General features: G+C 43.0%; 1 protein-coding gene across 1 annotated transcript in view; it reads right to left on the reverse strand.

Moving 5' to 3' along the window:
* Positions 1 to 5,223: 5,223 nt before the first annotated feature.
* Positions 5,224 to 25,048, reverse strand: part of LOC144481062 (dyslexia-associated protein KIAA0319-like) — an 85,048-nt gene continuing 65,223 nt past the window's right edge. The window contains exons 14-20 of the mRNA XM_078200715.1: positions 21,461 to 21,599; positions 19,500 to 19,659; positions 15,673 to 15,815; positions 12,158 to 12,280; positions 7,373 to 7,463; positions 6,648 to 6,736; positions 5,224 to 5,399 (exon numbers count right to left, since the gene is read on the reverse strand). Coding sequence (XP_078056841.1) covers positions 5,224 to 5,399; positions 6,648 to 6,736; positions 7,373 to 7,463; positions 12,158 to 12,280; positions 15,673 to 15,815; positions 19,500 to 19,659; positions 21,461 to 21,599 — 921 coding nt within the window. The remainder of the gene's footprint in view (positions 5,400 to 6,647; positions 6,737 to 7,372; positions 7,464 to 12,157; positions 12,281 to 15,672; positions 15,816 to 19,499; positions 19,660 to 21,460; positions 21,600 to 25,048) is intronic.

The raw sequence follows: 25,048 nt of genomic DNA on the forward strand, positions 1-25,048 counted from the left end.
GATTCATTACAATGTAGGCAGTCGGTCCAAGTTCTTCCTGGATTAAAGTGAAAGCAAATCACAAATGAACCGGTGCAAATTATCTTTCAAAATGTATTGTGCCACTTTGATAAGTTGCTTCTGATCTTGAGTTCTTACAGAAAGTGATTTGTTTTGCTAGTTTACATAAATAATTCCTTTGAAAAATACATGTTTTCTGTGGTGTAATCCATTTTGTGTCGGAGGAAACTGGAGGTGAATGCATCATAAAAGTTAGATCTGCATGAACCAATCCAAAAATCGAATACTTGGGAAAATGGGAGAGGTGGTAGACAAGTATACTTTCCAAAAAGAAATGATGTAGTAATGTGTTAAAAATGACAGCTCAGTTAGTTGGATCAGCACTTAAACATAACTTGGGATAGTATACTGCTAGTCGCTGGCTTATTCATGTACAACATCCAGTTCTGGCAATAGTATGAAATACCACCATAGTTCTGGTCTCACCAAATTGTCAGACAAAACACAATGGATCAGGCTAAACTATACACTCAAATTTATTGTCACTTAAATTATACAGAAACAAGAATAAATCAGCAGGTTAGATAGCAGCACATTATTTAGCTTTCCCTGGTACATTGAATTATTTGAGTTCACTGCACATTGCTTTGAGACTTTTTTCTCCTTGGAATCCTTTCAATTAATGATCATATACCCAACAGAGACATCTAGGCACTTTGGCCTGCTGGCTCATTGTTGCAGCAAACATTTCAATCATGTGAGCTGTTGAAGTGGCTAAAAGCTACAGGATTTCTCACTTTTGGTGGTCTTTGGAGGATAAAGCTATCAAAGCCGTAATCAATACATACAGTGCAGGAGCATCTCATGTTCCCATAGATTGTTATTCCTGGCTGATATATAACCAAATTAGTCCTCAAGGTAATTATAATCTGCAGAGTAAAGCATTTGGGCTGCCTTCTTCAGCATGGACACTCATCCACATTTCACAATAGCTTAAAGTAGTTATAAAAAACATGATGCACCACATGACAGTTATGCTTATAAGTTCTGCTAGGGGTTCAACCAGAAGGCAGGACGTTCCAAGCAATATCCTCACGTGAACATAATGACATCCATTTTTAAACTTAGCACAGCATTAGACTAACAAGTTTATAAAAATGATGCAACACAGAATGTCCAAAGGATGAAAAGGCATTTGGACAGATACATGGATAGGAAAAGTTTAGAGGGATATGGGCCAAATGCAGGTAAATGGAGTTGGCCTGGATGGGCATTTTGGTCAGTATGGGCCGAAGGGCCTGTCTACACGCTGAAGCTGGCCAGAGCCTGGATCTGGTGCTATAAACTCTCAAGTTAACAGTAATGAAATTTCAGAGATAGATAAAGCTGAGCAGTTTTATATACTTTGACCCTGAAATTCCAGAGAAAGTGTCCCAGAGTTGTCTATCATTGAGTCTGCTTTACCTCATCTCTTTTTGGTGAGCTGGCTATCCCACCAGTCAGGGCCCTATTGAACATCAGCAGCACATCTTAGATTCACCCCAGTAAAAGGGGGGCCAACTCAAAAGATTTGCCTATCAAATAGAGAAATCGAACTGATAGCAAGTGGAACAAGAGTCTTAGCAGTGCTGATTAATATCTACTTCATATACAATCAGCCCCACAAAGTGGTCTACTAGTCTTCTGTCTAGTGTATGAATCAAAAGGTGTATTACTTATGATCACTCAACCGGATTGTGTTCGAGCATTGAGGATGCAAGAACACCTGATAGAAATGTATTTTTCTTCAGAAAGTGAGTGTGCCTAATTTTTTTAAAACACAAAGCAAAAACAGGCACATAAAGGTAACTTTGTGTTGTTTGAACTGCAATAATTCCCAAAGAGTAATGTCAGATTTTGCAGCAGTAAAACAAACCACCCCTTCTTTTCAGAATTTCTGCATGACTTTTTGGAAACCTTTATAATTCAAAGGGGGGAGAGGGGTGGCATAAGTTACTGACATTGGTACTTAGATGTTGACTGGTGGAAGGCAGTGAAGGGGATACCAAGCAAACTGCCTCTTTGAAGATTGAGCTGTACAATGAGAGAATCTCTCCTAAAATGGTTACAACACAAAAAGGAGACCATTCAACACTCTGTGCTGGCTGTCAATAAGAGCAGCTCGATTCAGGATCTTAGACTTTGAACACGCTTTGTCTCTACTCAAAACACACTGCATAATAGTGAAAAGACAGCCCAGTTAGATAGATAGTGTTGCACTTGAGCTCCAATGTGTTGAAACAATGGCAACAGCAACTCGGCCAGTCCTACTCCCCCTGCATTTTCCCTGAAGCCCTGCAACTTTTCTCCACATAATTATCCATTTCCCTTTTTTTGAAATCCACAATTGAATTTATCTCCACCACACTCTGAGCTGTGTAAAAGGTTTACCCTCCCCTTGCCTTTGGTCCTTTTGCCGAACGCTTTAAATCAATATACTCTGGTTCTCAATCAATGGAAATAGGTTATCTCTATGTGCTCTGTCCAGAACCCTGGTCATTTTGAATACCTCTATCAATTCTCCACTAAACTTTGAAGGAGAATAACCTCAGCTTCTCCAATCTATCCATGTAACTGAAGTCCCACATCCCTGCAACCATTGTAAATGAAGCACTGCTGGAAATTCTGCCTGTCCAAACTCTTGTATGAGTAACAAAACCCTGGGCTGGGGGCACAGGATAGCAGATACCCATATATCCCAGGGACTGGAAACTAATGTAGATCAGTAAGGCAGTGAATTTTGGATGAACTGAAGTCCTAAGGATGGTAGGAAGCCACCAGGAATGCAACTGGTACAATCAAGTCTTGAGGTGACAGAGGGGAAAATGGGCTGAAGAGGATGTGCTATAAAGGAAATAGGCAGTCTTTGCGACGGATGAGGTTTGGGGTGGGAAGTTCAGCTTGGTTCAGCATGAGACAGTGACCAGGAAGGACATAGACTCAGTGTTGAGTGTATGGAATTGGTTTTGGGGACTGAAGACAGTGCCTTCAGTTTTAGGACAAATATTAGCAGTCCGTTGGTGACAATTTTGATAGCGTTCTATATAATCAGGAGACAAAGCAATCCTAATCAGCCATTTCTAATATCTTTAGACATTGCCTGTGATAAATCAGAACAGCACATCCCTGTTTTGAGGAATAGAGGAAGAAATAATGGACTTGACATACACAATTCAGGTATCAGTTCTGATGTGCTTTAGGTTTTCATTCATGATCAAAGAGCTAATATTTAATCAATTATCCTCAATCCAACAAGTACAAGTGATGGTACGATGTTACAAAAATCACGCAACAATCAGGCAAACTAATGTAAGTAACAAAATTGTGAACAGAAATAACTAAATTGTTCATACAGATAGCAGGGCTAACCATATAAGCCATTAAATAATGCACATCTGGATATGGATGACGTTAACAAGTTAGTTCTACAAACAAGATACGCCTAAAATATGATAATAACAACCCTGTGCAGTCTCCACTGTAACACCCTTTCCCTAGAAGTTTCAAACAAAAGATGTTTAAATCTCTCATACAAAGAGTGCTCATCACAACATTCCAATCCAATACCCAAATTATCTGACTGGAAAACATATCCCTTCTTCAATCTGAGATAGAAAATTACAGAGAGGCCAACAATACATTTGCTGGCAACCCAAAATAGCCAGTCTTAAACAGTATTATGTTAGCATGTTCATCAGCAAATGCTTTATTGCTTAAATTTCTAAAGTTCTAATTTTTTTTTGCACTCGTAAGATCCTATGGTTCTATTTGAAGAGCAGGGGCCTTCTCTGTGTCTGGCCAATATTTATCCCTGAACCCACATCACCAAGCTCTCTTCATTAATCTCATTTTTGTGCACTGATTGGCTGCCTAGTCTCCCTACATCACAACTGACTATACTTCAAAAGTAGTTCATTGGGTCAGTTGAAAAAATAAGTCACTTCCAGGAAGTAAACATTGTGCTCAAACCTGTCAATAGATTATGGATAGTAACTCGAGAGAGAAAATTAATTGAACTCTTGAGGCGAAGGACGTTATTAATTTATCACCTCAATCTTGACTTTTCATTGAGTAACAGTCAGCAAAAGCAGGTCTCCCACGGCACAGTGGTTAGCACTGCTGCCTCTCAGCGCCAGGGACCCGGGTTCAATTCCAGCCTTGGGCCACTGTCTGTGTGGAGTTTGCACATTCTCCCTGTGTCTGCGTGGGTTTCCTCTGGGTATCCCAATTTCTCCCCACAGTCCAAAGATGTGCGGGTTAGGTTGATTGGCCATGATAAGTTGCCCCTTATGTCAGGAGGATTAGGAAGGTAAATATGTGGGGTTACGGGGATAGGACCTGGGTTGAATTGTTGTCAGTACAGGCTCAATGGGCCAAATGGCCTCCTTCTGCACTGTTGATTCTATGATTTGCATTACTAATTCTACCTACAACTTTGTTTTTAGCTTATCTGTGTAATTGCCCAACCGATTGAACTGAAAATTAGTCACAAAGAAAAATTGTTGCTTATTTACGGAACTCTGAACCAATGTAAACAGAGAAGGATATTTTTGCACAGTTTATGCTACAAGGAGCCATGTTGCTACACTGCAGCTCCAAGATATGAACCGAATGATTTTACACTGGTATAAAGAGAAGAATTTTAATATCTAGATCCATTTCTTTCATTGTGTGTGAATGAACCATTTATTTTTGCAACCTATTTTATATTTAGCATCAGGAATTCTTTTCAAACTTGCCATTCATAAGACCTTGTCCATTCCCAAATTTGATTTCCACACGAAAAGAGAAATTGTTTCAGGAGAACAATTTCTCATGTCATTTCTTACTGATAGAGCCACTCTCTTATCTCACATTTGCACACCCTTTTAGTTAATGCAGGCTTCACAGAAATTTCTAGAATCATATATCTACAGGAAGCGGAAATTACAAAGTACAACAGGGCTGGATCCTATCTGACAAATCTTTCTCCTGTGAGGGTGTCGGCATCCAAGGTGAACCAATCAAGAGCAGAAAAAAGTGCTCCTTCGGTGGCTTCTAGAAATGTCTCCTCCAGAGTATGCCAAACATTTTGAAAACACATTTTAAAATGTCTATTAATAATCCAAAGTGGGCGATTGTACCCAGTTTTGCACTGCCATATAGCTGCATCACAAGTAGGCCACATTCTCGTACGCAGCACATTTATCTGTTTTGGGGGTGATAATTGAAGGAGACTCCATTCTTCAGTGAACCATTCATTCCAACTTTATGGTTCTCCTCGATGGTTTCTCTGCTAAAGAGCGTGTTCTGATCACTGTCAAATTCCGATTCAGATACCATTAGACTCGAGTTATGTTCTGTGCTTTTGTGTTTCACACCTGGAGCAGAGAATCACAGTGCAAGTCAATGGGAAGGAAAACGCATCATTATGATCCAGTATTTGCATCTTGAGCGAGCATTTCTCCATACGTGACTATAGGCCAAAAATAACATGAAATAACAAAGCACCTTTCACAACCTCAGGATGTCTCAAGGTGTTTTACAGCCAATGGAAATCCCTTTGGAGGGTAGACACGGTTGTAGGAAATGCAACACATTTACAAATGACAATGTGATAGAAAAATTATCTATCTTATCAAGTGATGTTGGTTGAGGGAATAAATGTGTGCCAGGTCACCAGGGAAAACTCCCTGTTCTTCAAAATAGTGCCAACGTATATTTACCCAACTGAAAGGAAGAGTGGGCCTTGATTTACAAAGAACAATACAGCACAGGAACAGGCCCTTCGGCCCTCCAAGCCCACGCCGCTCCCTGGTCCAAACTAGACCATTCTTTTATATCCCTCCATTCCCACTCCGTTCATGTGGCTATCTAGATAAGTCTTAAACGTTCCCAGTGTGTCCGCCTCCACCACCTTGCCCGGCAGCGCATTCCAGGCCCCCACCACCCTCTGTGTAAAATACGTCCTTCTGATATCCATGTTAAACCTCTCCCTGAACCTATGACCCCTCGTGAACGTCACCACCGATCTGGGAAAAAGCTTCCCACCGTTCACCCTATCTATGCCTTTCTTAATTTTATACACCTCTATTAGGTCACCCCTCATCCTCCGTCTTTCCAGTGAGAACAACCCCAGTTTACCCAATCTCTCCTCATAACTAAGCCCTTCCATCCCAGGCAACATCCTGGTAAACCTCCTCTGCACTCTCTCTAAAGCCTCCACGTCCTTCCGGTAGTGTGGCGACCAGAACTGGGCGCAGTATTCCAAATGCGGCCGAACCAATTTATCCGATGAACAGCACTGCCAACAGGCTTCAGTACTGCATTGTAACGTCAGTCCAAATTATGTGCCAAGGGACTTGAACCCACAAAATTCTGACTCAGATGAGAAAAGCTGGATTCTTGTTTATTACCAAAAATACAGTGAGACGTTGTGCACTTGTAGTAGTCGGTTGTGGCCTGCACTGGCAACATGACATGAATACCGTTCCAGTTACCTGGAAGCCATTTTGACATTCTGGCTACTAGTCTTTAAAGACAAATAGCTATCAAAAATAGACTGCACATAAGAAAATCTGTTGTGTTACTCCTGGGTGCATGCATCCTGGTATATATGAAGCACTAACCATATTTTGGCCTCAGTGCCATTCGTTCCTGATCGTCCATATTGTCCAAGATGGTGTATTTGTTTTTCTTCCTCACTTTGGTCCGCTTCCTGTTGAAAAAGAAGCGTGCAAGATCATTGTATGTGAAGGATTCAAAGATAAGACCATAAAGCCATAAGACATAGGAGCAGAATTAGGCCATTCGGCCCATTGAGTCTGCTCTGCCATTCAATCATGGCTGATGTTTTTCCCATTCCCATTCTCCTGCCTTTTTCCCCATAACCCCTGATCCCCTTATTAATCAAGAGCCTATCTATCTCTGTCTTAAAGACATGTGTGTTACTTTAATGGTCTCTAATGAATAATCATAAAATCTAGAGTGCAGAAGGAGGCCATTTGGCCCATTGAGCCTGCACCAACCACAATCTCACCCAGGCCATATCCCGGTAACCCCACACATTTACCCCACTAATTCTCCCTAACTTACGCGTCTTGGGATACTAAGGGGCAATTTAGCACAACCAATCAACCTAACCCGCACATCTTTGGACAGTAGGAGGAAACCAGAGCACGCAACAGAAACCCACGCAGACATGGGGAGAACGTGCAAACTCCACACAGACAGTGACTCGAAGCCGGAATTGAAACCGGGTACCTGGCGCTTTGAGGCAGTAGTGCTAACCACTGTGCCACGTGCTGCCCTAATGAATGATATTGGAGACTATTAGCACCTACAATGCACATACCTCTGACAGCAACAGATACAAATCCAGCATGTTGCTCCAATGATGATGATTGCTAGAAACACTGACAAAATCACATACAATACACTCCAGTCTGTGAACAGAAGAATTAGAACAGAAGCTTAGAACAGCAGCGGAACCATTCCTGAAGATCTGCATTTTATATCACCTTTCACAACCAAGGATATCAGAAAGTGCTTCACACGAACATAGGAAATAGGTGCAGAAGTAGGCTAATGAAGTACATTTTAAATGGAGTCATTTCGTAATGTAGAAAACAGTTTTCACGCAGCAAGGTCCCACTGATAATGTAATAATTACCAGATAATCCTGTTTTTGTGATGTTAGTCAGGGATGAATATTGTCAGGACACACTCTTTCAAAAACGCAAATGCTGGAGAAACTTCTCAGCCTTTTGGCCAAGGTCAAGTGTAGTTTTGCTGTCCTGCACTTGATGCAAGTCAACGAGGCTACACTCAGGCTTCATTTGAAGCAATTTTTAAAAGACCATCTAGGCCTTTTTGCTAAGATGCAAGTGAGATCAAGCACTGGAGGGGATGCAATGCTTGCTCCTATCAGCTTGGATCATGTAGATCAGGCCCAAGACAGGAAGTGGCCAGCCTGTCTTGTCAGCTTGGATTTGTAATGTTTCACTGGTTGAGACTTTGATTGGATTTGGATATAACTAAAAAAAAATGCTGGAGAAACTCAGCAGGTCTGACAGCATCTGTGGAGTCGAAACATTGGCTCTATTCTCTCTCCGCAGATGCTGTCAGACCTGCTGAGTTTCTCCAGCATTTTCTGTTTTTGTTTCAGATTCCAGCATCCGCAGTATTTTCGCCTTTATCTTTCAAAACGGTGCTGCGGAATTTTTAGGGACCCCCTGAGAGAGTAGACAGCTCATTAAAAATACAGCACTTCCAGCAGTGCAGGACTCCCTCAGTGCTGCAATGGGATGTCAGCCTAGATCATGTGCTCACTTCTTTCTAACTCAGAGGCAAAAATACTACCACTGAAGTCAAAACCGAGCAACATCAACCCTGTGGGTTGGTGTTTTTAAAGACTGCCGGGCACAGGACTGAGGCAGAGAGAGAGCAGGAATGTCTGTGCTTCAACCCTGGGTCCGAGAGGAGCTAGCTGGTCTCAGCAAATGACGTTACAATTGGCCCCAGACATCTTCCATCTAGAAAGCTGAATACAATTGAGTTTCCAGGTCTGATTGCCATCTAGTGCCCTCTACTGGAAAATGCACACGTGTAGGAACATAGGGACAGGAATAGGCCATTCAGCCTGTCCCAACCTACAATTAGGTTAACTTAATTCCATTTATCCACCTTAGTTCCATATTCCAGACACCATTGCTCCTGCTGCCACTGGCACACACTCAAATGGTCCTAACACCTTTCCTGGCGGCAGAAGCATCAGTGAACTTTTAAAAAGATTGCTTTAAAAGCTCTGAAGACCAGAAAAAACTGCCAAAACTATAAAGGTTCTTGCTCAAACCGGGAAGTGGGAAAATGTTTGAAAAGTTCCAGGCAGTGAATTGTGGAGTTGTCAAGGCTTTGTGCACCAAGTTCCCACAGGTCCTAACTAGTTCAGCTGATAGTCAATGGGACTCTGAATCCCATGTCACTGTCTCGAGTTCTTTTATTCATTTGGAAGTCGTTGGCCGGGTCAACATTTATTGTTCGTCCCTAACTGCTTTCCATTTTAAAGACTTAGAATCATAGAATCCCTACAGTGCAGAAAGAGGCCATTCAGCCCATCGAATCTGCACCGATGACAATCCCACCCAGGTCCTATTCCCGTAACCCCTCATATTTACCCTGCTAATCCCCCTGACACTAGGATTAATTTAGCATGGCCATTCAACCTAACCTGCACATCTTTGTAATTTGATATTTGAGAGTCAACCACATTGCTGTGAATCGGGAGTCACTTGTAGGCCAGACCAGGGTAAGGATGGCAGATTTCCTTCCCTAAAGGACATTAGTGAACCAGGTGGGGTTTTACAATAATCGACAATGGTCATCAGTAGACTTTTCAATTCCAGATTTCTTTTTCCCTGCATTGCCTGATTATTTTAAAATTTAACATTTTATTTAAGGTGATAAATTGTACTCAATTAACTGAGCAAGAAACTTGTGGGCAAAGTAGATTGTTCACAGTTCTTCGGCAGATATGGTTTGTTGCATTGTGAAATGCTATAGGTGACACATTCATTAGAAGACATCCTGATTTAGCATCTGGGCAACCAGTTATTGTTGCGGGCACCCGTTGCTACTTTCTCATTGGCATTTTCTTCTTTTACCCTTACATAAGTTTTCTACACTGGTCTTCATTTTCAGACATGCTTTTAGGGTGGAGCATGCAGCAGATACAACCCTGTAACTCCTTGCACTGTATTGTATATGTGCAGGAAATGCTCCCCCTAGTGTTGCAGCACCAATAAACACAACCCACCTCTTAATGCCCTTACCCAACAGAAATATATCAATCTCTTAAGACATTTTCAATTGACCTGCTTCAACAGCTTTTTGGGGACAGATTCCAGATTTTCATTCCGTCTGTATGAAGAGTTCCTTCCTGAGAGCACCCTGAATGCCCTAACTCTGATGGAGAAGTTATGTCCCTGGTTTTGGAATCCCCCACCAGAGAAAATAGTTTCTCTCAATCATAGAATCCCTACTGTGCAGAAGGAGGTCATTCGGTTCATCAGGTCTCCACCGACTCTCCGACAAAACATCTTTCCCAACCCACCCCGCCTATCCCCATAAACCCACACATTTACCCGACTAATTCCTCTAACCTACACATCTTTGGACACTAAGGGGCAATTTAGCATGGCCAATCCACCTAACGTACACATCTTTGGACTGTGGGAGAAAACCGGAGCACCCGGAGGAAACCCACGCAGACACGGGGAGAATGTGCAAATGCCAAACTGACAGTGACCCGAGGCTGGAATTGAACCCGGGTCTCTGGTGCTATGAGGCAGCAGTGCTAACCACTGTGCCGCCCTCGGAAATCTATAATCGTGTTGAACACCTCAGTCAGGCGACCCCTTAATCTTTACTACTCAAGGGAACAGGAGCCAGGTCCCTCCAAACTTAACCTTTTTAGTCCCAAGTTAGACACTGGGTGAGATCAGAATCCAGTTTAGTTGCACTAGCCACCAAAGATAGGTGGATGTAAGGGTTAAAATTAATTTAAAAAGCAATAATTGATCACTGAACTATTGCTCAAATGTCCATAGCACACAATGAATTAACTCCAAAATAAACAATGTCCTATCAGCTTGATAGAACATCACTGTAATAGTGTACTTTTTACACTGTGTAGGTTAAAGACTACTTGACATGAAACAACATGATATTCAATTATCCTTTAGCACTGTATCAATGTCAGTAAAGGCTCCTCCTTTCTCATACACACCTCAGTACATCGCTCCATAGTCAAGAGGGTGGAGAAATGGCCAGCTCCCAGAATCTACTTTGCATAGTGAATGAGACTAACAATATATGCTGAGCCCCTCTGCTGGTTGCCTTTTCCATAGAATCTTACAGCAGAGGAAGCCACTCTGCCCATCATGCTTGTGCCGGCCCTTTGAAAGTCTCAAATCTCAATCTTCTCATCATAACTCTATTCCTCTTCTTGTACATGTCCAATGCCATTGAAGGGTTCTGTAGGAATCTGGTTCCACTATTTTTCAGGTTGTGTGTTCCAGATCCTTGCAAACCTCGTGTGAAAACAATTCTACTAATTTCCATTCTAGATATTTGTCAAATATTTTAAATCTATGGTCTCGATTAACAAACCACTTGCTGTAGAGACATTTCTCCCTACTTACTCTCTCCCAAAATCCCGTACAGTTTTGAACACCTCCATTAAATCTCCCCTTAACCTTCTCTGCTTTAAGGAGAACAATTGAAACTTTCTAGTCTCTCTCCACATAACTAAATGCCCTCAGTCCTAGTGCCATCCTCGTAATGCTCCATATCCTTTCCAAGGCCTTGGCATCCTCCCCAAAGTGCAGTACCCAGAACTGGACATTATTGTCCAGAACCTCCATGGAGTGGCAATCACTATTGGGCTGCCATTTTACTGCTTTTTACTTCTTAGTCAGGAGACTCTACTTTCTCAGGAGGCCAAGGAAATTTGGCATGTCCGCTACAACTCTCACCAACTTCTACAGATGCGTCATAGACAACATTCTTTCTGGTTATATCACAGCTTGGTATGGCTCCTACTCTGTCCAAGACAGCAAGATACTACAAAGTGTCGTGAATGAAGCCCAGTCCATCACTCAAATCAGCCTCCCATCCATTCATACTGTCTACACTTAAAGTTTATTTATTAGTCACAAGTAAGGCTTACATTAACACTGCAATGAAGTTACTGTGAAATTCCCCTAGGGGGAATTCCCCTCGACTTCCCACTGCCTCGGAAAAGCAGCCAGCATAATCAAGGAATCCACACACCCCCGGACATTCTCTCTTCCACCTTCTTCCGACGGGAAAAAGATACAAAAGTCTGAAGTCGTGTACCAACCAACTCAAGAACAGCTTCTTCCCTGCTGCCATCAGATTTTTGAATGGACCTACCTCACATTAAGCTGATTTTTCTCTATACCCTAGCTATGACTGTAACACTACAGTCTGCACTCTCTCCTTCTCTATGAACGGTATGCTTTGTATAGCGCGCAAGAAACAATACTTTTCACTGTTTGCTGATACATGTGACAATTATAAATCAAATTAGCGGCACATTTCAAGATAAACTACTCACCGCAATTGCTTTCTCCATCATCAAAGTAACGCTGTATCAGATTCTCCATCCAGAATGGGTAGCAGACACAACGCTTGGTGAATGGGTCACAGTGCCCGTGGCCTGAGCACTTCAGAAAGCAGACTGCAAACACAGCAAGGTGAGTAACATCGCTCTCTATATGTGGTTTGAATAAAATCCTTGCTTAAAATGACAAGTTTATACATTCAGGTAATTCTACGAGGACCCCTCTTGCCAATGGTAAATGAGAGAACCAGCGGTTTAGTGTTACACATTACAGTGGGTTGACTGTAATTACTCACAAACTTCTATCAACAAAGCCATGTAAAAAGCTATTAGGATGTGGGTTGGGTAATTATGTTATTTTATTCTCTATTTTCTTTTGAATCTCCGACACCAAAAATGGGGAGAACACAAAGGGGAACCTTCTGCCCTCCCCCGCGATGAGTTTGGTAGCAAGAAGAACATTTAATCAGGCAGAAGAATGAGACGCAGCCATCATCCTGCCTCCATTACGATTTAAGTCTATGCTCAATTGAGACCCATAAGTGGACAACTAATGCCACTTAAGGGCCTCGTCTTCCAATCCCCACCCATTCATCACTCATTTCTGTCCTGGGATTAGCAATAATCGCTCCTGGAGTCTGGAAAGTCGATTTTCATTGGCTATCAAACCACTGCCAAAATGTGTGGTACTCAGGCTCCTTGCAATGAAGAGTGAATCAGCTCATTGGCTGCCAAATTGCAGGCACCAAAATGTGGACCAAGCTGGTTGAAGACAAAACAATGAGTGAGGAGCCAAGGACATCAAAGAGGGTAAAAACCTATCATTCTAACCAAGAATGGGAAAGTGAATGTCTTTTCATGAATGTCAAAAGTAAGACCATTTGTTTTGATTTATCAGCTGGGTGTAGCCTTGAATGAAAGAGGTCATTTGGAGCGTCATCACAAGACAATGCATGCAAAATTTCAAGCCCTTTAAATAATGCCACTCGGGCAAAGAAAGTTGGGGAGTTAAATGGAATGTTGCAAGCTCAACAGCCACTCTTTTCATAACCTGTGGTTAAAGGCAAGACGAACAAAGAGGCATCTTTTCGCATGAGCCATCTGCTGGCAAAACGTAAGAAACCGTTCACCGATGACAAAGTTATCAAGGAGGCTATGATGGTTGCTGCCAACACCTTGTTAAAAACAAAGATGAAATGATGGCAGCCTTCAAGAGCGTGCCACTTGGTGCTTTAATAGTAGCCAGAAGGATGGAATCATTGCCCGAGGATGTGGGTCAGCAAATACACCAAGACTTACCAGGGTGTGTGAATGTTTCTCACTGCAGTTTGATGAGTCAGTAGACATGGTGGATATGGCCCAGCTGATTGAATGACAGGTGAGTGAAAACAAAGATACAACAACAAAGGAGTACTTTGTTACTCTTTTGCCACTCAAAGAGAGGACAAGAGGTGGCACAGTGGTTAGCACTGCTGCCTCACAGCACCAGGGACCTGGGTTCAATTCCGGCCTCGGTGACTGTGTGGAGTTTGCACGTTCTCCCCATGTCTGCGTGGGTTTCCTCTGGGTGCTCCGGTTTCCTCCCACAATCCAAAGATGTGCAGGTTTGGTTGATTGTCCATGATAAATTGCCCCTTAGTGTCAAGAGGATTAGCAGAGTAAATATGTGGGGTTACAGGGAGAGGGCCTGGGGGGGATTGTTGTCAGAGCAGGCTTGATGGACCAAATGGCCTTCTGCACTGTAGGGATTCTATGATTACAAGATATGTGACTGAGAAAAACATTCTGAACTGATGGTGCACCGTCAATGCTTGGTGTCAATGCAGGCTTTGTTGCACTTTGCAGAAATGATCCTGAATTCCCTTCCTTTGTCAATTACCACTGTGTGATCCACCAACAAGTGCCAGCAAGCAAGGCTATTGACTTTTCTCATGTAATGACAGTTGTCGTCAAGATCATCAACTCAATTCTTGTCAGAGCTCTACAACATCACTTGTTCAAATCATTACTCGATGAGCTAGATGTCACCTATGGTGAACTAATCCTCCATGCAGATGTGAGGTGGTTAAGTCAAGGAAATTCTCTCCAGAGATTTTTAGATCTGCTACCTGAAATTGACATCTTTCTTAAATCAAGAGATGGGGTGCTTAGCGAGCTGTCAGATAATACACGGTTGCTGGACTTGAAATTGAATGAACTGAACTGTGAACTGCAGGGGAGGGACAGAGACTTGTCACATGATCAGTGCAATGAATGTTTTGAAGCTGAAACTGGGCCTGTGGTCCTCCTGGCTAAAAATCAAAATTACTGGTCACTTCCCAAATCTGGAGAAAATCCAACAACAGGTCAAACAGAAAGGGTTCCATCCAAACACATTCTGTGACCACCCGAACAAATTGGAAAGGAAATTTAACAGATGATTTCAGGAGTTAAACAAGATGGAACAAATCATTATGTTCGTCTCAAATCCTTTCTTTTCAAATGGGCATTGGAGAGCTGACAGCAAAATTTCAGCAGGTGTTCAAACAAAGCAGTGGACTTGACATGGAAATAACCACCTTGCAAAATGATATAGAGCTGAAAGCTAAGGGACAAAGGACTTCTAAACAGAGAGAAGTACACTCTTCTGACATTGTGTGCCAAGGTGAGGGCTTACTTTAGTTCCACAAACCTCCGTCAGGTGGCTTTATCCCCAGATGAAAATCATCAAGTCCAAGTATCACACTCGTCTCACAGACACCCATCTGATGGACTGGATGAGACTGGCCATCTCAAACTACAACCCAAACTTTTAATAAATAAACTTTATTCACAGGAAGTGTGCAAGCACAGGTGTCACACTAAGAATAGGTGAGTATTATGCACAAGTACATTTGGGGAGTTTTAGCAAAGTCAAATTTTTAAGATAGAGCTCATGCTGAATTTTGATACTAAAAGTGATATTGTGCTTAAAAAGGCAGGAGACCACTGTCTTAGAACAAACTAATATGCTGACTTATGCAATCTGGAGGCACTTCTAAAAATGAAAAAATGTATTTATATAGGACAGTCCCCTCAGACCCTTCAAAACGCACAATGGAAAATATACTTTAAAATAGAGACTGAATTATATTCTTATTCTAATACTTCCATTATAGATTTCTACGTTAACATTTGCAATGAAAACTTGCCACACTGGAGTCCTGCCCTCTACCAATACTGGCGATTCAGTTCCTCCAATGACAAAAGGGCATTGAATTTAATGACCACAAAAAAGCAACACTCTCAAGGAGTTTCAATTGTGGATTTGAACAGAACCGTTTATAAAGACATTGGGCAGGATTTTTCAGCCGTACTTGCCCCAATGCTAGAAAATCTCATCTGAGGTCAATGGATCGTTGGTCCATGTCCCACCCGCTACAATTCCCGTGAGGGGCAGGACGGGAAAATTCCACCCATCGTTCTGATTATGTGACTTGTAAAAATAGAACCATTTAACAAAGGTAAAATGTGACGACAATGCAACTCACCAACCGTATCTATCCTCAAGGTTTTGAAAAGCAGGAAGTCCACCTTCTCTCTCATGAGCTGTTTCTGCAAAGTCCGAGCTACATCCACCCCTTTATACACCCTGTATGGCTGCCCGCTTTCGACATAAAATGTCAATACCGTACTGAAGAGGCATAGGATACAAAACCATCAGTCAATGGCATTATATAGGCTGCTCCATATTGTTCCAACATGCAGAAGAAAACCCCTTACCCTTCCATTGCAAATTTTAATTGAAACAATAGAATAAATAGTTGTTCAATATTAGAGAGATCCCACCACCCAATCAACAGAATCAGCAAATGGACAACTTAAAAGGCAAAACTTCCTGTTCATAAACCCTATGCTCTGCTGTATTTAAAACAAATAAAGGCTACAAGGACATAATAGGTTTCTTTTTTATGCTTGCCTAAGTGAATCGTGAGGTGGCACAGTGGTTAGCACTGCTGACTCAGTGGGCACTGGGTTCGATTCCCAGCTTGGGTGACTGTCTGTGCAGAGTCTGCACATTCTCCCCTTGTCCGCATGGGTTTCCTCCGGGTGCTCCGGTTTCCTCCCACAGTCCAAAAAAAGACGTGTTGGTTAGGCACATAGGCCATGCTAAATTCTCCCTCCGTGTACCCGAACAAGCGACTAGGGGATTTTCACAGTAACTCCATTGCAGTGTTAATGTAAGCCTACTTGTGACAATAATAAGGATACTTTTAAACATATCAGTCCTGAGGAACAAAATACTTTTCCATCTTCCACAGCTATGACAAATTGAGATAGGATTGTCCAATCATGATTCATAGAGCATCATAAATATTAACTACACATCAATACTTGAGGATGTTCAAGTCTACCATGCTGGGGCACAGTTCCAACATGAAAAGGGGTAGGTGAAAGCCAGCATGGTAAATGGATGAAGGCAGGAAACACCTAGGTCATTTATGTGGCATTTCTCATTGGATATTGGGGAGGGGAGGTTCCATCCAATCCACTATCAGCCTTTCATTGAGGAGGAAGCAGACTTGTAGAATGGCATCTCCATAATTCTCAGTGCTGAGCATTCCTTTAGACAGAGAAATCTGAATCAGTCCAGTCAATTGTGTTTAGTTATATTCAGGTGAAGGGCATTAATTGGGATTTCATGTGAGGAGATATAATGTGGCGTTCACTGAAATTGAGGTTGTAATTGAGTTAGGAGTGTATGTTTGCATTGCTTCACTTTGTAAGTGGAATGGCTCCATTACTAGCCTTCACCAACTTGCTTGCTTGAAATAAAGTGTTAATGGAGCAGAATAAGTAGAGCTTTCAAGGCTCGAGTCCTGGCCTGGCAGTCATCTACAAGTGCAATCAGTATGGCAGCAGGTCCTATGCCCCCAGATGAGCTGATGCTATCATTCCAAACAATGAAAAGAGATTATGCCCCCAAAAATAAGGGAAGAATATCCCAAACCAAAAGAGAAAATACTGGAAAATCTCAGCCAGCCTGGCAGCATCTGTAAGGAGAGAAAAGAGCTGACATTTCAAGTCCAGATGACCCTTTGTTAAAGCTAAAAGGCATACAAAGTGGGAGATATTTATACTGTAGGGAATGAAAGATGAGTCATAGCCACAAAAACAAGGGGAAAGGCTGCTATTGGCAGTCCATAGAGAGAATAGAAGGTGCGAATGGCCAAACGGCAGAGAAGCTGAAATCAGAGGGTAAACTGTAACATATGAAGATGTGAGGGAAGGGGGGAGATGGGTGGGAGAGAGGTAAATGGGGAAAGGGGAAGCAAAGGGGGGATAAAATAGGGGGAAAAGAGTGGGGCGGGAAGAAAAATAAAGACAATAAAGAAATAAAAGATGGAGAAGTTAAAAATTAAATAAAATGAAAACAAAGAGCTAATCATCTGAAGTTGTTGAATTCGATGTTGAGACCAGAAGACTGTAAAGTGCCTAGCAAGAGGATGAGATGCTGTTCCTCCACTTTGGGTTGAGCTTCACTGGAACATTGCAGCAGATCAAGGACAGACATGTGGGCACGGAGTACCTTTTCTCCCCCCTTTTCTCAATGTTACCTCTCTCCCACCCATCTCCCCCCTCCCCCCACATCCTCATATGTCACAGTTTACCCTCTGATTTTAGCTTCTCTGCCATTTGGCCATCCACACCTTCTATTCTCTGTGTGGACTGCCAATAGCAGCCTTTCCCCTTGTTTTTGTGGCTGTGACTCATCTTTCATTACCTCACCCCTAGAGTATAAATATTTCCCACTTTCTATGCCTTTTAGCTTTGACAAAGGATCATCTGGACTCGAAACGGCAGCTCTTTTCTCTCCTTACAGATGCTGCCAGGCCTGCTGAGATTTTCCAGCATTTTCTCTTTTGGTTTCAGATTCCAGCATCCGCATCAATTTGCTTTTATGAAGAATATCCCAACCTCCCTGATTAATGTAAGTATTGATAAAAACTAATATCCAGTCATTGCTTGCTTAGGTAGCATTAAGCCCTTTTCTGAAAGGTGTGTGAAGATGTGCATTTAGATGAGCATTTGAAATGCCATTCCATACAAGCTAACGACCAAGTGCTGGAAAATGGGATTAGAATAGATTGGTGTTTGATGGCTGGCGCAGACATGATGGGCCAAAGGGCCTCTTTCTGTGCTGTAAAACTCTATGACTATGTATGTGTAGTGCATGACATTCTATAAAAATCATGATATTTGCAAAAATGAAGAGCAATACTCATTGTTGACACGCCTCGCCTCAGGAATGGGGTGTATTTGATGAAGTTGGGTACAGGTACAGTAGAATAGTGATCAAGTTATTGAGAGAGTGACCCGGTGTTCAAATCAAAGATGGGAATTTGAGAATTTGAATTCAGTATAAAAAAATAGGGAAGGATTTTTTCCAGATTCCAACCAACAGGAGTAATTTCAAATACAAGAGTTAACAGTTTTGGTCTGTAATAATATCAATGTTCAAAATATACACCAATGTACACCATATCTGCTAAAGTTTATAAAGTTAACTTATTAGTGTCACAAGTAGGCTTACATTAACGCTGTAATGAAGTTACTGTGAAAAAAGGGGGGAGAAAAGGCCACACTCCGGCGCCTGTTCAGATACACCGAGGGAAAATTTAGCATGGTCAATGCACCTAACCAGCAAGTCTTTCAGACTGTGGGAGGAAACCGGAGCACCCAGAGGAAACCCACATAGACACAGGAAGAACGTGCAGACTCCGCACAGACTGAGAATCAAATCTGGGTCCCTGGCGCTGTGAGGCAGCAGTGATGACCACTGTGCCCCCCGTGCTGCCCCGGGTCCCTGGCTCTGTGAGGCAGCAGTGCTAACCACTGTGCCCCCGTGCTGCCCCGGGTCCCTGGCGCTGTGAGGCAGCAGTGCTAACCACTGTGCCCCCCGTGCTGCCCCGGGTCCCTGGCGCTGTGAGGCAGCAGTGCTAACCACTGTGCCCCCCGTGCTGCCCCGGGTCCCTGGCGCTGTGAGGCAGCAGTGCTAACCACTGTGCCCCCCGTGCTGCCCCGGGTCCCTGGCGCTGTGAGGCAGCAGTGCTAACCACTGTGCCAGCGTGCCGCCAACACAAATAACAGAAGGAAAGATTGCAGGAAACATGCTGCCCTTATTCGGGCTGGCCTGTATGTCACCCCAGCCCCCTAACACACAATTAAAGTGACCAAGCAAGCCACTCAGCTACACCAGGGCAACTAGAAATAAATGTCAGCCTCGCCAGCAATGAGGATGCATAAAGGAAGAGGTACATATATTTGTGATTTCAAAAGATTTTAGGTCTGGTCCCCAAAGCTCCAGTCCAAGTACCTGGAATCAGAATGTGCCTGAATCTTCTGTACACTGATGTCTGTATCAAGCACTCCGAGCAGCACAGCCAGCTGTCGCACGAGGGTGTCCTTCTGCTGCTCTGTGAGAATGCTCACACCGACTTGTAGCACCAGCTCCACCAGGTCATTCTTCCTCAGGTCTGCAGGCCATGTGCACACAAGCATTAGGTTAGACATTGGAGGACAAGGCACAACACTGTTTACCGTGAAACTCGACATGTTTTGGAGTAAATAGACATTCTACAGGACATGCTCTCTTCTCTACCTTCTGCGCCTCTGTGCCTTAGTTCAGACCCCGGTGTGATTTCACTTCTACCTGAGGCCATTCATTGCTGCAAAAGAAATACCAACTTTTGCATCTCACTATGTTCAGCATTGGGCTGTACTCAAAACTGGAGTGATGCCAAGCTCCCAAAAATGGCAAAATAGTTTCAGGATATTAGCAAATCATTTGGACAATCACTTAGAGGAGGGTGACTGAGGTAACGCAGTCTGAGTGGTGGAACACACTCAGCTGCACCACATGTAGATTGTCAACTACCTATCAGAGCAGCAAAACATGAATTAATCCATGGATTTGACCGATTCCTTTGACTGTCCACACCTTAAAATTTGGAAGCATATTTTGTGGCAAATCTGTGTAACAATCCATTCTATCCAGTGTGAAGAACATGGAAATAAATTATACCCAGCTTAAAGAACAGTGAGAATCCACCATATCTGACCATCCTGATGTTATAAAGTGGAGGTGAATTCCCCCTCTAAGAACTAACTCAAAGAGAGTACCTCACTCCATAATCTGTAAAAGTGAGTGTGAAGTGGCACGATCTGCTCTTCAGCAACTTTTAGTGGTTAAATCAAAATAACTCCTTGACTCTCTAAAATCAACAAGTAACAATTCATTTATCTAACTAATGGTATTTAACTAAACTATTAACAAACCGAATAAAACAAGATCCTAATCGAATACCATTCAGATAAATACAATTCCCACTTATTAACAAAATAATAGAATTTTGTCAGTCTCTAAATAACAACCAGGTTTTGTGTCTTCCGGAATATTCTGGGCCTTCTCTGTTGATTCTTCTTTCTTCGTTGGTACCTTTGCTATCGAGATGGTACTTTCTCTTGAGACATAAAGGAAGCTAAGATCTGAACTAAGAGCCGTTACTCTGGCAGTTGCTCTCTGCTTTTGTCCCACTGCCACCTTTTTTTATACTGTGATGACGTATCAATATCCCCTACAATAGGATTGTCAAAACCATCAAATTTAAATTTAATAGGTTCTTGGTGTCTAAGTGCCTAATTCAAATTGATTGGCTAAATTCAAATAATTCAAATGATTGAAAGCCTGTTGCCTTGGTAACCCTGCTGCTTGGCCTTTCAATACAAATGTTTCATTTTGGATGTTTCATTTTTGAGCATTCTATCTGTATTTGCATTTTTTTTTAAACTTTCGAAGCACAGAAAAAGCACCATCTTTTAAAGGGACCATGCAATGCTTTCTCCCGAGCATTTTATAATTATACAAACACCAATCTACAATTACTCTACTCAACTCTGCAACACTAATGTTTTACAATGTTAAAAACATATTTTCTGCAGGATGAAATTGTACAACCTTTGTTCATGTGTAAGTGTAGACTGTAGGGCATCCAGGCCAGAACCAAATCCTGATCCTCACCAAAGGTCCAAGTACAGTTTCTAGCAGCTGTCATTGATTGGATGGCAGTCAAGGCCCTGGGGTGCTTTTTTTGGCCCAGATGCTCTGAAGCTACATGTGGGCTAATTCCCGAGGAGTGAGGTTTAAATAGATTTGAGAAGCAGCACACCATCATAGAATCCTACATTGCAGAAGGAGGCCATTCGGCCCATCGAGTCTGCACCGACCACAATCCCACTGAATCACCATTGCTGTCCACAAACTCTCCATCACCTTACCGGGTCGCACTTCAACAGTGGTGCTGTCCGTATCCGCCTCCCCATTCATATCGGTGACTTTCAGGTGAAAAATGTACTTCCCTTCCACAAGGTTGGTTAGCTGCAGTTTTGCTTCATGGTTTGAACGATGCATTACCTCCTGCAAGAGAGAGAGATCGTCATTGCTCACCTTTTTATTTCTTGAAAAAGAAACCTAAAATGCCTAGACTGAAGAGACTTCATAGAATCCTACAGTGCAGAAGGAAGCCATTTGGCCCATCGAATCTGCGCCGACCACAATCCCACCCTGTCCCTATCCCCATAACCCCATGCATTTACCCTAGCTAGTGTCCCTGACACTAAGGGGCAATTTAGCATGGCCAATCCACCTAACCCCGCACATCTTTGGACTCAGATAAAGAGGCAAAAGCTGCTAAAAGCATAAGACATGTTAATTCCTATCTGGCTGAAAACAGAACCTCAATGTTTAACACTAAACTTTCTTACTGCAGCTTGTCTCATTTCTGCTGAAGAGAATCAGGGAGAATCAAAATGGGAACACATCCACATATGGAGTGTAATCTAGGGAAGTGTGAGGCTATTCACTTTGGTAACAAGGAAAGAAAAATAGAATGGATTTTTTTTTAAAAGGCATGGAACTTCTAAGTATTGAAATTCAAAGAGACTTGTGTTACTCAAACAAGGAACAGAGAAAGCTAGCATGCGGGTATAATTATTAGGAAAGAAACTAGCATGTTGACCTTTATTGCAATGGAACTAGACTACAAGAATGGGGAAGTCTTGCTACCATTGTATAGAACTGTGATGAGACCGCACCTGGAGTACTGTGCAAAGTTTTGATCTTCATTCCTAAGGGAGGATATACTTGCATTCAAGATGGTACAGTGAATGATCACCAGTTTGGCTGCTTGAATGAGAGGCTGAGTAAACTGGGTTTAAAAGAATGAGAGGTAATCTCATTGAAAGATACAAAATTTTGAAAGGACTAATCAGGGTAAACACTAGAAGTCATAGAATCCCTACAGTGCAGAAGAGGCCATTTGGCCCATTGAGTCAGCACCGACTCGCTGACAGAGTATCATACCCAAACCCTCTCCCCTGCCCTATCCCTGTAACCCCACACATTTGCCATTGCTAATCCATCTAACCTACACATCTTGGGACACTAAAGGGGCAATTTAGCATGACCAATTCACCTAACCTGCACATCTTTGGACTGTGGAAGGAAACCGGAGCACCCGGAGGAAACCCACGCAGACACAGGGAGAATGTGCAAACTCCGCACAGACAGTGACCCAAGGCTGGAATTGAACCCAGGTCCCTGGAGCTGTGAGGCAGCAGTGCTAACCACTGTGTCACCGTGCCACCCATGGATTGTTTTCCATGGCTGGGGAATCCAGAACATGAGGATACAGTGTCATGATAAGGGGAACTGTGATGAGGAGAAATTTCTTCAATCAGAGGGTTGAGAATCTTTGGAATTGTCCACCCTACTCCATTGTTCAGCATATTTGAGACTGAAATAGACAGATTTTTCATCTTCCAAGGCACAGTGGTTAGCACTGCTGCCTCACAGCGCCAGAGACGCAGGTTTGATTCCCGGTTTGGGTGACTGCCTGTGTGGAGTTTGCACGTTCTCCCCGTGTCTGTGTGGGTTTCCTTCAGGTGCTCCGGTTTCCTCCCACACTCCAAAGATGTGCGGGTTAGGTTGATTGGCCATGCTAAATTGCCCCTTCGTGTCAGGGAGTTTAGCAGGATAAATACATGGGGTTACGGGAATAGGGCCTGGGTGGGATTGTTGTCGGTCTGTACAGGCTTGATGGGCCAAATGGCCTCCTTCTGCACTGTAGGGATTCTATGATTCTAAGGAGTCAAATTAGGTGGGAAATTGGAGTTGATGTAGAAGATCAGCCATTATCCTACTGAATGGTGGAGAAGGGTTAGGGAACAATATAGTGGATGATGTCATGGTCATACGGATACCATATGGATTTGGGGCATATGTAAGGATCTGTCTCGAGGGGAACGTTCAGAGCAAAGGCAAGGAACAAAGGATAAGACATCTTTAACACAAAATTATTGTTCATCAAAGGATTAGCACAACAGCCAACATCTGTACTTATTGCCTTGTTACTGCCTTTAACCAGTTGTACTTGATTATGAAAAATTATCAATGCCGCCATTTTTAGTTGTAATGTTGCGAAGACCAGAGCCTTCGACAAAAAGAAAGTTTATGTTTTACACCAATGTTACCGGTAAGTGGCAAGTAACATTTGCATCATACAAGTACCAGACCTTGACCAACTCCAGCAAGAGAAAATCTAACCACTGCACCTTCACGTTCGATGGCATTACCATCACGGAATCCCCACGATCATGTGGCTTACCAATCTCCAGAAACTGGATAAATACTGTGGCTACAAGATCAGGTCAGAGGCTAGGAATCCTGTGGCAAGTAACTCACCTCCTGACTCCACAATGCCGGAACACCATCTGCAAGGCACAAGTCAGGAGTGTGATGGAATAGCCTCCATTTGCCTGGATGAGTGCAGCTCCAACAACACTCAGGAAATTTGACACCCCCTAGGACAAAGCAACCCGCTTGATTGGCACCCTATCCATCACCTTAAACATTCATTCCCTCCACTTGACACAGAGTAGCAGCAGTGTTTACCATCTACAAGATTCACTGCAGCAACTCACCAAGGATCCTTAGGTAGCACCTTCCAAATTGACAACTTTCAAGGACAAGGGCAGCAGATGCATGGGACTATCACCAGCTGTTCAGTTCCTTTCCAAGCCACACACCATCCTGACTTGGAACTATATCACTGTTCCTTCACTCATTGGATCAAAATCCTGGAACTCCCTTTGTAACAGCACTGTACATGTTCCTACAATGATGTGGAGATGCCGGCGGTGGACTGCCATGTTCCTACAATACATGGTCTGTGGTGATTCAAGATTAAGCCTTGGAAAAAGCCACAACCTTCGCACTACAAATTGAATTTACCCTGTTTGATCCGAAGAGGCTAAATAGAAATGCACCCTCAGACTTAGGATCACAGACACAACTTGCCCAGCCATCTCAAGTGCAAAGGTTATGGAAAAAGAGACCTCAGCAGGCTCATCAACATTGAATCATAGAATTCCTACAGTGCAGAAGGAGGCCATTCGGCCCATCAAGTCTGCACTGACCACAATCCCACTCAGGCCCTATTTTGAGCACAAGTTATGCTTTTGCCCTCAAGCTGGATATGTTGCTGTGAATCGATGAGTACCTCTGCAATTTGAGCACATTTTTGAGGATACCTCACACTGATGGGGCAAATGTTGGGGGCCGCAGTGGTTAACACTGCTACCTCACAGCGCCAAGGACCCAGGTTCAAATTCCAGCCTCGGGTGACTGTGTGGAGTTTGCACGTTCTCCCTGTGTCTGTGTGGGTTTCCTCCAGGTGCTCTGGTTTCTTCTCACAGTGTGGAGATGCCGGCGTTGGACTGGGGTAAACACAGTAAGAAGTTTAACAACACCAGGTTAAAGTCCAACAGGTTTATTTGGTAGCAAAAGCCACACAAGCTTTATAAGCT

This window comes from Mustelus asterias, chromosome 2 (genome assembly GCF_964213995.1).
Source record: "Mustelus asterias chromosome 2, sMusAst1.hap1.1, whole genome shotgun sequence".
NCBI lineage: Eukaryota > Metazoa > Chordata > Chondrichthyes > Carcharhiniformes > Triakidae > Mustelus > Mustelus asterias.